The sequence below is a fragment of the Peromyscus leucopus genome, chromosome 3 (assembly GCF_004664715.2).
Source record: "Peromyscus leucopus breed LL Stock chromosome 3, UCI_PerLeu_2.1, whole genome shotgun sequence".
Lineage (NCBI taxonomy): Eukaryota > Metazoa > Chordata > Mammalia > Rodentia > Cricetidae > Peromyscus > Peromyscus leucopus.
The window spans coordinates 85,698,245-85,711,573 of NC_051065.1; the positions used below are offsets into that span (position 1 = coordinate 85,698,245).

The window sequence follows — 13,329 nt, forward strand, 5'->3', positions numbered from 1 at the left end:
AGATGTTGCATAAACCCTAGTTGGTTTTAATAAAAACCCATAGCCAGATATTGGGGTTAATGCTGAAAGACCAGAGAGATAAAGGGATAAGCCATAGCTACTTTTCACCTTACCAACTCCTCAGCAGAAAGGGACTGAGTTCCTGTATCCTCCCATCTTATGTTCTTTTCTCTATCCAGCCATATCACTTTCTGTCTCAACCTTCCTAGTGATGGAATTAAAGGTTTGTGACTGCCAAGTGCTGGGATTAAAGGTGTGAGCCATCACTGCCTGGCTCTGTTTTTCATTTAGATGGGATTAATTTCCTGAAGCCCAGAGTAGCCTTGAATTTAGAGAGATCCATCTGTCTCTGCCTCCTGAGTGCTGGGAATAAAGGTGTTGGCCACTATTGCCTGGCCTCTATGGATAACTAGTGGTTTAGCTCTGCACTCTGATCTTCAGGCAAGCTCTATTAGATCACAGGCAAAGTATCACCATGGTGTTCTTCTCTCTGCATGATAAATTTGACAGAGCAGATATAAAAGAACCACTATTAGAGTCTTTCTGTGTGAGCTTCCAACCAACACATAGTAGGCAATGTGTACAGCCAAAGAAGTGAAGTAAATAGTGTTTGTGGTAAAAATCAAGGTAATAGATATCAGTCTATCTGATAACAGGTGTACATCTGGAACACAAACATTCATCTAGGCAAAACACACATAGAAATGAAATATTAAACTTAAAAAAGGAGGCAGATCTTAATCAATAGAGACCAGAAGCCCTTTTATTGATTTTTAGCATCTAATTACTACTTTGGAGGACGTTCCCATAAGATTCAGAAGTCAGATGCATGGAAAGAAATAAGGATACAGAATCACCAGTTATAGATTCACTGGATGCTGAGACCATCAGGAGCCAAACTCTGGATTTTCCTTCTAGGTCTGACAGCTACAGAAATAGAAGCAGCCAGTATTTAAAGCACATCAGAATTCAAGAAGTACCAAAGATCTCTTCTTACTCTCAAATCCATGTTGGATATTGCTATGTGTAATGTCATTTTACATTCATAAATTAAGCACATAAGTGTGCCAAGATTTTCCTGGATTAATAAGTTATGCCATAAATGAAATAATAAATGTCTTTATAAAAGAATAATCCAGAGAGATTTTTTTTTCATTGACAGAAGGGGGGAAGGTCAGGTGAATAGAGATGGAGTGATGTAAGAGGGGTGATAATGTTTTAGATATAACAGCAGTGGGACACACCATGAATGAAGTATCTGAGCTATCTTACCTTAAAATATGTATTTAAAGGGCAGACACAGACATTCCTTATGCCCCATAAATGATGGATCTTTTCCCATCTCCTCTGACTCTGTTCTGTCTCCTATCATTCACATTGCAGGTGGTTTGTATGGCCTCTAAGCACATTTGTTATCCCTATCTTTAAATGTGTAGGACTAGGAATGTACTGATGATTTTTTTCTCAAACTGACAATCAGTCTTCTAAGTCATCACCAAGATAGTGAACCTGCCTAGGAAGGCAGAATCTTCATTTAATCCAGACATAAGCTATTGAAATACTTGTTTGATGTTTCTCCCATTCACAGGTATTTGGAAAGAGGCATTTTCTGTTCATTGACCTACTGTATCAGTCTTTCAAAAGAAGACCCAGAAACTACAAAGTAGTAAAAATTGAAGCCCTTTGTTATAATTTAGAACTTTTGTAGCTTATTCATATTTGTGCTTGCTTGTTACAAGTAAATATAATAATAGTGATACACACTACAAGATATTCAATATCATGCCACTTCAAAGTCACCAGGGAAAAGCTGACAGTTATCATAGTATTTATTTTACAGCTCTTTATACTGAAACAGCCACACACTATGATAACTGACTTAGTTTTGGAGCAATGCTCTTATTTTCCTAATTGTTCCTTGCAAGTAGGGATTCCCATAAGTTTCCATACATTTTTTTTCTCCAAAAACCCAGTGACCTAGCATTCAGAAACATCGTCCCATTCAAAATATCTATATCATAGTTCTCAAAAAAATCTCTGCACAGGATGCCACAAGAAGAGTATTTGTTATTGTGTCTCATTAATTGTATATACCCATTTCTTCTTCATCTGTGGACAAACTGATTTCTGTTGAATAAAATTTAGCCTTGACTATATTAAAGAAAATTTTAGAGATTCTTCCACATGTCACTCATACCCTTGGTCACATTTCATGTCGAGGAGGAAGCAGATGGGCCCTAGGGAGGTAAAGGATTTTTGTTCGAGTCTGTAGCACTGTGTGAATGGCCTACTACTCCCTTGAGCACAGTAGTAAGTTGCAACATCTTCAGGCTTCATGTTGCTGATTTTTAAGAAGTAAGAGGTCCCAGACTCACTGCCACTGAAGCGAGTTGGTACTCCAGGGGCCAAGTAGGATGTTCTATAAACCATGAGTTTAGGCAAGGCTCCTGGCTTCTGCTGATACCAGTGTAAGTAATTGGAGCTTATACTTGAGCTGGTACTACAGGTGATGGTGACCTTTTCCCCTTGAGATGCAGCCAAGGATACTGGAGACTGAGTGAGAAAAATTTGTCCACTTGATACTGTGATCATGAGAGAAAAGATGAAAAGGGAGAGAAGAAAGTAGATATAGATATACAAAAACAACTTCATATCACACAATATTCAGAAGAAACAAAAGGCAAGGTGGATTATCTTAGATTCACACTTTGCCAGGGAAAATGATTTGGATACTGAACTCAGTACCTCTCCCCTCTATTACCTGTGACACTGAGTAGCAGGAAGCTGAATATCTGAACCTGAAAATACATTGTGTTTACTAATCTTGATCTCAGGTTAATTACTCATTACTCTCCTAAGTACATCTCTTTAAAACATCTTTGAGGCAATTGTAGTTTCACAGGATGAAATATGCAAATAGATACAGTCTTGACAGTTCTTGGCTCATAAACCCATGTGGTTCTTTAGTTAGGATATTTCAGTCAATCCGGGACAGTGTCTACTTACTTGAAGACATAAACATATAAGGATGAAAATTTCCTTGATTTTCTTTTCCTCTCTTGTGATGAATAGTTCTGACCCAGAGTATTGCCCATGTATTTCTGAAAAGCCTAGCTTAATTTGATATTCTAAAGCAAGGCAAGTTCTATTGTCCAATTTTGAGGAATATTTTTCCCAAGACAAAGCTGTGTTAAATAAGAATGGCTCTCTATAATGTACTTGGAGAACATTTAGACCCCTTATCCGCTTCCTGTTTTCCTGGAAGCTACTCACCTCACTCTCTATTCACTCATTACAGTCTAATTGGATGGCTATACCTACAAACCTCTTGGAAAATGAGCGATCTGGAGTCCAGGTGTATTCAGAGACATTTCTGTAATAGTCAAGAATAACTGCCATCCTTTGAGGGTAGGAAAAAATCTCCCACTGAAATAGATGGAAACACAGGCCTGATTCTACAGAAACTTCCTTTGTGTAAGACTCTATCTAATTCAGGATCTAAGAGAACCCAGGGCTTTTAGGTTTGTAAATACATACTCATTTGAGTAACCACTATTCTCAATATGAATTGTGCTCTTTTACTGGTTAGTTTATTTCACGTTATTATCTGGGAATATCTGAGCTACTTTTCAAATAAATTATGTCTGAATTATTAAAGAATGGCATTTCTGGAGGGTGAAAATTCATATATAAATTTGATCAGAGGTTTTACTTTACCTCACAGCACATTGAAATTCTGTTCCTATAAACTTTGAAGTTAAACAAAGTCTAGTAAAAAGCATGGACATCTCTCTAGATCTTCCTACACAACAGCTGCCTCATTCCTCTGTTCATAAAAGACATCTTTTATTGTGTATCAAAGACTGGGAAAAATAGCTGAGAGAATTTGTGAATAGATAAATTTTTTGAGAACTACTGACATCAGAATTGTTGAATTCAAATCAATTGTGAAGTATGCTTTCCTGGGGATTCAATCCTAAATAAATGACTACTGTTTCTTCATGATAACCTGTAGTCTCTTCTTTCATTTATTTTTAATTTTTAGTAGTTAATTGCCAATATATTTCTGTGATGTCTGGCTTAATTTGATCTATTAAAGCAAGGCAAATTCTACAGTCTAGCAGTTAATTGATAGTGTTATTCTTCTTTCTTCCAAACGAAAGAACTTCCATTATTCCCATGAAGACAGATAGTATATTTTTAGCAAAAGGGACCCTAAATCAGCTGTGGTGTTATATAAAGCAAACAAACATATCAGCACATTAGTCAATAAGCCTCCTTCTAGATAAAGGACAGGATATCTCCATCAAGTCACTCTTAAAATTAGTGGTTGATCCTCTTGAGTATCCCAAAAGCAGGATAATAATTGTCTTGGCCTTACTGAGAATGAGGGACATATTTTCTTTCAATTCATTTATACTTATTTTTTCTATGTTTATGAGTGTTTTGTTTGCATATATGTATGGGCACTGCATGCATTTATGATGCCTGAGGAAATCAGAAGAGATATTCAGATTCCCTGGAACTGGAATTTCAAATATTTGTGAGTCACTATGTGGGAGCTAGAAATCAAACCTCAATCCTCTTCTGCAAGAGCAACAAGTACTCTTATCTGCTACATCATCTTTCCATTTCCTGGGAGATCCAATCTTAAGCTTGATGTTAACTCAGTGCCCTCCAATGAGCATCAGTACTAGGACTACAACAAACCACTAATGGAAATATAACCAGGGAAGACTGTGGCTGAAAGCCAGAGATCTGGGAGAATCTTTGTCCCTCTTTTGAAGACAGTGGACTTGCTTGTTTAGGAGGTCCAATGGTGAATGTGGCTGGTGACAAGTTGACTCCCAAGGAGATGTGCAGATAGTTGGAGATTTTCCTGGAAAAGTGCATCAAATCCTAGAGACTTCAAATTTTCTATTTTTACAATGATTGCAGCTCTAAGGCTGGTGATATTAGCTGGATAGATATGTTTTAGTGGTGCCCTCTTCTGGGAAGATGGCCAAAATGAAGAGAGGGCACAGTATTGGCTGTTTTGAAATCTAGGAGAAAAGCTACGTTCACAGTGATCAGTGCTAAATACTTGTGTGCTTAGAACAAAAATAATGATCCTGTGCTTTATCCAACCTTGGTTTCAACAATTCTCTCTCATATAAACCCTCCTCTTTTTCACTAATTAGACTCCCAGTGCTCCACCAGGGGCAAATAACCAAATGAATGGAAACACATGAACTATGAACCAAAGGCTGAGGGGCCCCCAACTGAATCAGACCCTTTGAATAGGTGAGACAGTTGATTGGCTTGATCTGTTTGGGAGACATCTAGGCAGTGGTACCAGGTCCTGGGCTAGTTGCATGAGTTAGCTGTTTGAAACCTGGGACTTATGCAGGGACGCTTGGCTCAATCTGGGAGGAAGGGACTGGACCTGCCTGGACTGAGTCTATCAGGTCGATCCCAGTCCTCAGGGGAAACCTTGATCTGGAGGAGGTGGGAATGGGGGTGGGCTGGGGGGAAGGGGAGGGGGGCAGGAAGGGAGAGAACAAGGGAATCTGTGGCTATTATGTAGAACTGAATAGTATTGTAAAATAAATACAATAATAATAATAATAATAATAATAATAATGATCCTGTTGAAAAGCCCAGATAATGGCTTTCCTTTCGTGCCAGTGATAGAGGCATAAGGAAGAATAATGTTCACACAGTCGAACACACACACACACATACATATATTCCATGACACCATGAAGTTAAGAAACATCAACGAGAAAATGTTGAAGACATTTGCAAAAGTGTCTAGCTTGTATGTGTTCTTATGCGAATGTTAAGTCAAAATTTATAGATATAACATACTACCTTAAAGTGAAGTTACAACCAACTAAAATAATGTAGAAATTACTTATGGTAACAATGGTACCCAGTCATTTAATATAAATCCATAATAATAATAAATTTTTGAATATCCTACATAGTTTTAAAAAGGTGTCACACTGTGTATGTTTGCATTCCCTTTTTGATCACATGGCTGCCTTTGAATTGTAGATTGCTGTTGGCACTCTGCTTCAAGGGAGAGTACAGATACCACAAAAGATAGTGTAGTAAAAGATAAAAACTTGAAATTTGATGTCAATTATTTATTAGAAATGTAATATTTTCGGTCCCATATAAAGGAAAAATGTTACTCAGCTGAACCACTGAATGTACTAATATAATAAGTTGAGGACCAAGAAATCCCACAAAGGACAGTAAGACACATGCTTTTGTGGGATAAATGTTGATAACTTTCACTGAAAATGACTTTTGAATTGTAGTAATTTGTATAGCATTTTCACTCAAAATATTCAATGATGTATGAATAGATGAGTGAATAGTATCTCCAAAGATGTACAGCTGTTTGATCTTCTGGTTAAATCAGATGACACCCTGACTTTCAGTGGCTTAAGTAGTCAGAATAAAGGGAAGACAATCATCCTGAAAGCTTTCCTGTTTTGTTCCTCAGGCTTGTGGGCATCATATTGTCATGTGAAGAAGAATGGAAACAGCAGGTCTCTGCTGAATGTAACTACCATTTCAACTCCAACCAAATTTGGTCTGCATAGCCCTCCCTGAAGTCTTTCCTCCAAGAGTTGATATTGTTGGATTACCAGAGGGGAGACAGATTGTCAAGAAAGGATTATGGCTCTACAATCAACATGCATTATTTTTCCATAATGAAATCTGGATCTCATTTATTAATTCATTGTCAAATTTGTCATCCATTTGATCTTGAATCAAATGTAAGAATTTTGTTGGATTCTTTTATATTTTTTTAAATTGAAATTATAATAAAATCATATAATTTTCCTACTTCCTTTTCCTCCTTTTAATCATTCCAACGTACCTTCCTTGCACTTTCTCAGATTCATGGACTGTTCTTTAATTGTTGTTATATTCTTAAATGCATAACCAAATCTCACTCAAGCTATGTAATATTTCCTATTTAACAAGAGACTTCTCATTGCAACAGGTGGAAACCATTACAGAAAAAACACAACTGGTCAAAATGATCACAAAAGATCTGGAGGTCATATGGTGCCAAGTCCCAGTTGATATATCTACAACATAATTCCTGGATCTATGGCTCAGGGATAATTGCAGAAGATTGGATGGAAAGATTGTAAGTATGAGAGGAAGAGGAAGTTTGTTGTAAGATTGTATCCCTTAGAAATGTCAGAGAAGTTGTATCTATGATGTCCTATCAACATGACTGCCTAACAAGATCTCAACAAGGACTACATCAATGAACCTGATACATGGATATTGGAAATCTCAGAGGTACTGAACCCTAAATGAAGAAATGTAATAAGCTTAGGAATACTAAGAGTGGGGGAAATGGTCTTACCAAAAGAAGAGAACCAAATTGGTTATGCAGTATCAAGTGGGCATATTCTAAGCTCTGTGATTTCAACTTCTCCTTATTGTCAAAGAGACTAAGCTTCTAATGACAGATTGCACCTGTACTTTTAAAACAAATTTATACAGTGTGATATCATTTTATAAAATCTGAAGATTTTCTGATAAGTTTAAGGACTATATACATAATACACATAGTATATACAAATATGTACACACAGAGATGTGTGTGTGTGTGTGTGTGTGCATGTGCATGTGTGTGTGTGTGTGTGTGTCCAGGCTTCTCACTTTGTCTGTACCTTGTCAACTTTGTTCAGTGAAGCTCTTTTTTGTATTGGACAGAAGTCAGTGAAGAAATACATGACTAATCAGAATGATGACAAGAACAAGAAACAGTGATTAGGCCAAAATCAGACATCTAAATATACCCCCAACTGAAAAGCTGAGGAACTATCAGGGAAGAGGTGCAGAACAAATGTAAAGCCAGAAAATGAGGAAACATGTTGAGAAATGCTCTTTTGTCATGACATGGCTACTGCAAATGTGAGCACATGGTAGCAGTGTTTATCCACACAAGACCTACACAAAATCCTGACAGTCAAAATGCTTGCATAGATGGAGAAGAGAGTCTCCAGGACTGACCCCATACTGAGCAGTTATTGTTGTAGGTTGTTGCTGTAAAGACAGAACCACTCTTTGTAGAGAATGTGCTCTCTGGTAGAAATCTTATGCTCCAATAGATGGCCCTATATTCATGTGTATATACACAGCACTAACTGTACTTAGTGGGCTATAAAGAGAGAAGGGTGAGGAGAGTTGAGATGGGGGTTGTGTTACAGGGACTTGGAAAGAATGAAGGAAGAAATGAGAGTACATATTATAATATTTTTGTGTATATATTTGAAACTCAAAATTAAAGAAAAAATTAAAAATAAGCCTTCAGTTTATGGTTCAGGTTGACCCTAATTCAGAGTTTCTCCCCCTCAGCCTCTTCATTGGTGTTACTGCAGGAACAAAAACAATGTATCAACTTTAATATTTAATAAATCCCTTCTCCTCTTTAATATATTTCTTTGTCTTTTTTTATGGTTTGTTCTTGCTTTATCTGTAGCAGAACCTCTTTTTCTTTCTCATTTCCCCTTTCAGGATGCTTTTCACTCTTCTTTGTTTTCTTCTCTTTTGTTATAAAATTATCATCATTCTCCTATTTCTACCTTTGTTAACTATTATTACCAATTCATATAATACTGTTCTGCATAGTTTCCTTTAAGTTTCGAGTTGTAGTCATAAGTGTTTATGCTTTCTGTCTTAACACTTGTGGGATCTCTGATCACTTTTCTTAAGGTGGCCAGATTTCCATGTCATGGTAAACCTGTGGTTACAGAAGGTGCTACAAATAGTCTTCAGAAAAGCCAGAAAGAATGATCCAGGACACTCCTGGAAAAAACAAGTTTTCATATTGTTGAGGATCACCTGTCATGTCTGCTTCCCTTTTCTCAAGCATTTGACAGTAATAGGGTTGATTCAGCGGTGGGATTACTTGCAAGCCCTCAGAGAGCAGATGTTGCTAATTATGTTAGAACTGGAGAATATAAGAAAAAATTAGGAGAAAACACTCACATCAATGAAACCAATATAAACACTGAAAATGTAAACTGGGAAGTGGTGACTCTCTTTGTTATCAGGGGTGTTAAATGCAAATTATCTTTTGATAAAAACAAATGATTTTTTCACAGAGCAGAAATAATATATTTTCCTTTTCACTTTGGGTTAGGGACAACAACCAAAGTAAACAGATAAGAATGATTCAGGTGCATTTGTTAAGATAGCATAGATGGACTATCAGAATGAAAGGTCATGAGAACATCAACAAAATTAGTCCAGAATGAAGGGCCCTGAGCTGAGTTCATTGTTGTACCTGTGAGACTAAAAGCTCAAAATCCCACATGAATTTCTTGAAAAGACCTCAAGGGAGCAGGCTTCATATTCTGACCTTCCTGCAGATTACACAATGTACAAATGTTAACCACCCAAGGAATATGTGTTACCTCATTAGTTGCAATCCATATGGAAAATCAGCAGGCAGTGTAGATATTACAAGCAAGTACTCTATTATTACAGCTGACTAGTCAACAATAAGTTGAATAGCTTAGGTAAGGAGGTGCTATGGTCCAAGACTCCAAGTCAACCCAAGAAAATACAGCAGGTCACCATAAAACAAGATTTAATGTAGGGCAGCACAAAAGAAGCAGGGAATGAGAGGAGGCTAATTAATCAGGACTGCAGAACAGAGCCAAGCTGAGACCCTAAATGCCAGTTGAAGCAACTATTTAAACACAAAAATCACAAACATTTGTTGCTAAGTTACAGTTACAATTTTAACCAATCAGGATTTAGAGATTAGGGGCTTCCTTGAATGTTCCATCATTGTTAACTGTTATACAATACAAGAGACTTTCAGTCCCACCAGTCAGATTCATCTGTTCTTTCTCTTGTTAGGAAGAGTCATGATATTCCTAGAGAAATAAAGATACATAATGACTAGTTCTATGGTTTAAGGAGGAGGTAAGTCAGCTATAGCAAGATTCCAAGCTTAGCTTACCTAGTGCTTGGGAGCCTGAACTTTGTTGCACCCTATAGGTAAAATGGAGTCTGAAGTAAAAATGGCAGTACTTAGGACACAGTACTTTTTGCCTGTTCCCAGTAGAGGTAACAAATAGCCAGAACAGTTGATCAGGTTAGAGGCTGCATATACCTTCAAGCTTACATGATCAGCACAGACACAAATGAGCTCCATGTAGTACTACCAACTTTTCTAACAGATACCAAAGTTAATGACAGTTGTTTACATATCCACTGACTGCATTAAGCCATTTGAAGCAATGATAACAAGTATAGACTAAACTGGTTCCATTTCTGTTGAACAGGACTATGAATTCCAATTGTGTCCTATCAAGGCACCTCATCTGTCAAGATCTGAGTCTTATTACTTTCAGTGAGTTCTCGCTTTGCCTGTGCATCTGAAGCTAAAAAGAATGAAAAAGAGTTGGGATACAGAACAGCTTCCCTGACCTCTTCTACCAAAACCTTCTCTTCCCAAATGAACTTCATGTGGAAAACATACAGTTGCTGATATCAGTGGGAACAGCTGGGACAGCCCACACTTGCCTTTGCTTCCATGTGAAGTTTTGTTGTTATGTGTATCATGGTAATAGCATTGCTGCCCCACTGGCAGTACTAGGTGGCAATATCATCAGGCTTCAGGATGCTGATGGTGAAAAATCAATTTCAAATTTGTTTCCATGAAACCTGGAAGGTATCCCAGTCTGGCAAAGGGGAGTCTCCTAAGCTCCTGACTTATGGTGCATCCAGCTTTGAAGTTGGGGTCCCATTGAAGTTCAGTGGAAATGAGTATGGGACAGATTTTATGCTCAGCAGCAGCAGCCTGAAGTCTGAGGGTGCTGCAACTTATTTCTGTCAGCAATATGATGATCTTCCTTCCACAGTGTTACAAACCAAAACAAAAATCCTCAAAGAAAGACAGTTATTGGTTGGGATATTCATCTGTTCTTCTGTATACTGTAATGACACACAAGTAAAGCCATAGAAAACATGACAACATACACATTAACAGAAATGTACTGAGTTTAAGTTCAAGACCTAGTCAGTAGTAAGCCTGAGCTAATGGTTGAGCAATTTTAATTAATATAAGCCTCTGTGTGTTTACTTGGGTCTGAGAGACTAAGGACCAGGAGGGACACAGGAAAACTTCCAGCTACAGTATACCTCCAAATGTTGATACTGTTTTTCAAATTCACCCAGGCTTCTAAAAATATTTTCAGATTTTTATAGAAGCAGCCATACCATCTCATTGTCTCTCTTAATTCTTCCCTCCATGTGCAGCAAAATATTGCTGTCATTGTGAAATTGTTTCACCTAGAAAAAAAAGAACTGATCACTAAAAAGGATTGGCTCCAATATCATCAAAATCATTTTGCAATGACTAGAGGCCAGATCATTGTGTCTTTTTAAACATTTTTATTTATTTATTTATTTTTTTATTTTTTTATTTATTTATCTATCTGTTTATTTATTATTATTTATTTATTTATTTATTTTTGTAAATCAAATGTCTGTATTTATTTCAGGGAGTAGGAGGTGACATTGTACACATGTGAAAGTCAGATGACAACTTGTTGGAATTTGTTTTTCTCTTACCATGTCAGTTCCATGAATTGAAACCAAGTTCTTAGGCTTGCCAACAAATGCCTGTACACTCTGAGCTATTTCATGGGTCCCATTGTTACTCTTCACAATATAAGAAAATTAATGGTTGTACACACTACAATGGCATGTTTCTTTAGTGTTCTTGTCTCTCAGAATCTAAAATTGTCTTAAGATGCAGGTCTTTTTACAGCCTAAAACTGAAGGGATTCCTTGGTTTGTGGATGTCAGTATTACACCACATTTTCTGATATTTAGTAATGTTTTGTGTGGTTTATTATTATGGCGCATGATTAGTTCATAGCAGCTCAAGGCTTCAGAGAATTCATTCTATGTTTCTTCAACTCTAGCAGCCTGGCCTTGGGTAAACATGTCTCTGGAACTGTTTAAAATGTCCCTTTCCTCTTGAAACATATGCTCCACTGCACAAGCCTTTTTCCTTGTGTGCTTGGTTACTGGTTTTCCTCTACTTCCTTCTAACATGGCCTCTGTGCTCAGAAGTTGAGCTCCTCTCCTTGCCATGGACTCTTCTTTACCAATGCATCTAGCATAATATCTTTTTAACATTTTATTTATTCTCTGATGATGTTATATAAATATGCAGTGTATCTTGATTTTATGTACTCTAATTATTGTCACTATCTATGATTTCCCTTTGAGTCAAGAATCTATCTCATTAATTCAGGGCAATTTCTCCCTATAATACTATTTTACATCTTACAAGATCTATTTCTCATTTACATTGTATTCACACCAGAGGTTAGACTCCATCAGCTTAGATACTCCTTCAAGAATAACTGTTTCAGCTACTGTTCCACTGCACACCAGAAGGTATCAGTCCTGCCTGTCCAGCTGCCTTCAAAGAAAGGGGCACTGTATCTTTTCCAGATTGCAAAGCCACTTCAGTGATGGTGCCATATTGTTCTGGCCTCAGAGGATGCCTGTTGCCAAAGCTGAAACCACACTTGTCTTGGCAAGGATTGGTAGTCCTTTGTTTTGTGTCCTGTTTATCCATTTTGGATAGCATACTGTCAGCAGTAGATGCAAGGACACTTTGTTGCCCAGTGCCTAACTTTTGCCACAATTAAAGTTAACTCCATATGCATTTTCTTCAATGCCCATATCTTTTCTGAAGTACATTGGTCCTGCCAGGAACAGACATGTCTCATAGGAGCTGAGTAACGAGACACCAACAAACATGTGACACAGGACAGGGGAAAGGCTACAAAGCTTCAATTCTGTACAAACTACTACAGACAACTAACTAAAGCTGAGATTGGTAGAGGTACTCAGGGAAGATCACACTGATAGTCCAATATCAAATGGTCACCTCTAAAGAAATAAACATAGACTCAAAAGTTTAGGTTTAGGAATATATATATATATATATATATATATATATATATATATATATGTATATACAAATACAAATATTCATGCAATAAAAATGGGGAAAAAAGAGGTCAGGAATTTGAAGGAGAGTGGGGATGGATATTTGGGAGGGGTTTTAGGGAGAAACTGGTAGAAATATTTTAATCAAAGTACAATCTAACAGATGAAAAGCAAAAAGAGAGAGAGAGAAGAAGCTGTATGACCTCAATAACATTTGCACTTACACATAGTACCTATATCCATCTGTGTGCTCTCTACCATATCTGATAGGCCCCACCATAGAAGAAAAAGTAATAAGGGAATTTTACATTGAACATGACAGAA

The 13,329-nt window shown here is 37.2% G+C and overlaps 1 gene segment (V, D, J or C); it reads right to left on the bottom strand.

Annotated features, from left to right (window-relative positions):
* Positions 1-2,165: 2,165 nt before the first annotated feature.
* On the bottom strand, positions 2,166-2,876 carry LOC114687885. The segment is given in 2 exon segments: positions 2,166-2,582; positions 2,762-2,876. Coding segments are annotated over 2 exon segments (444 nt in total).
* Positions 2,877-13,329: the final 10,453 nt, after the last annotated feature.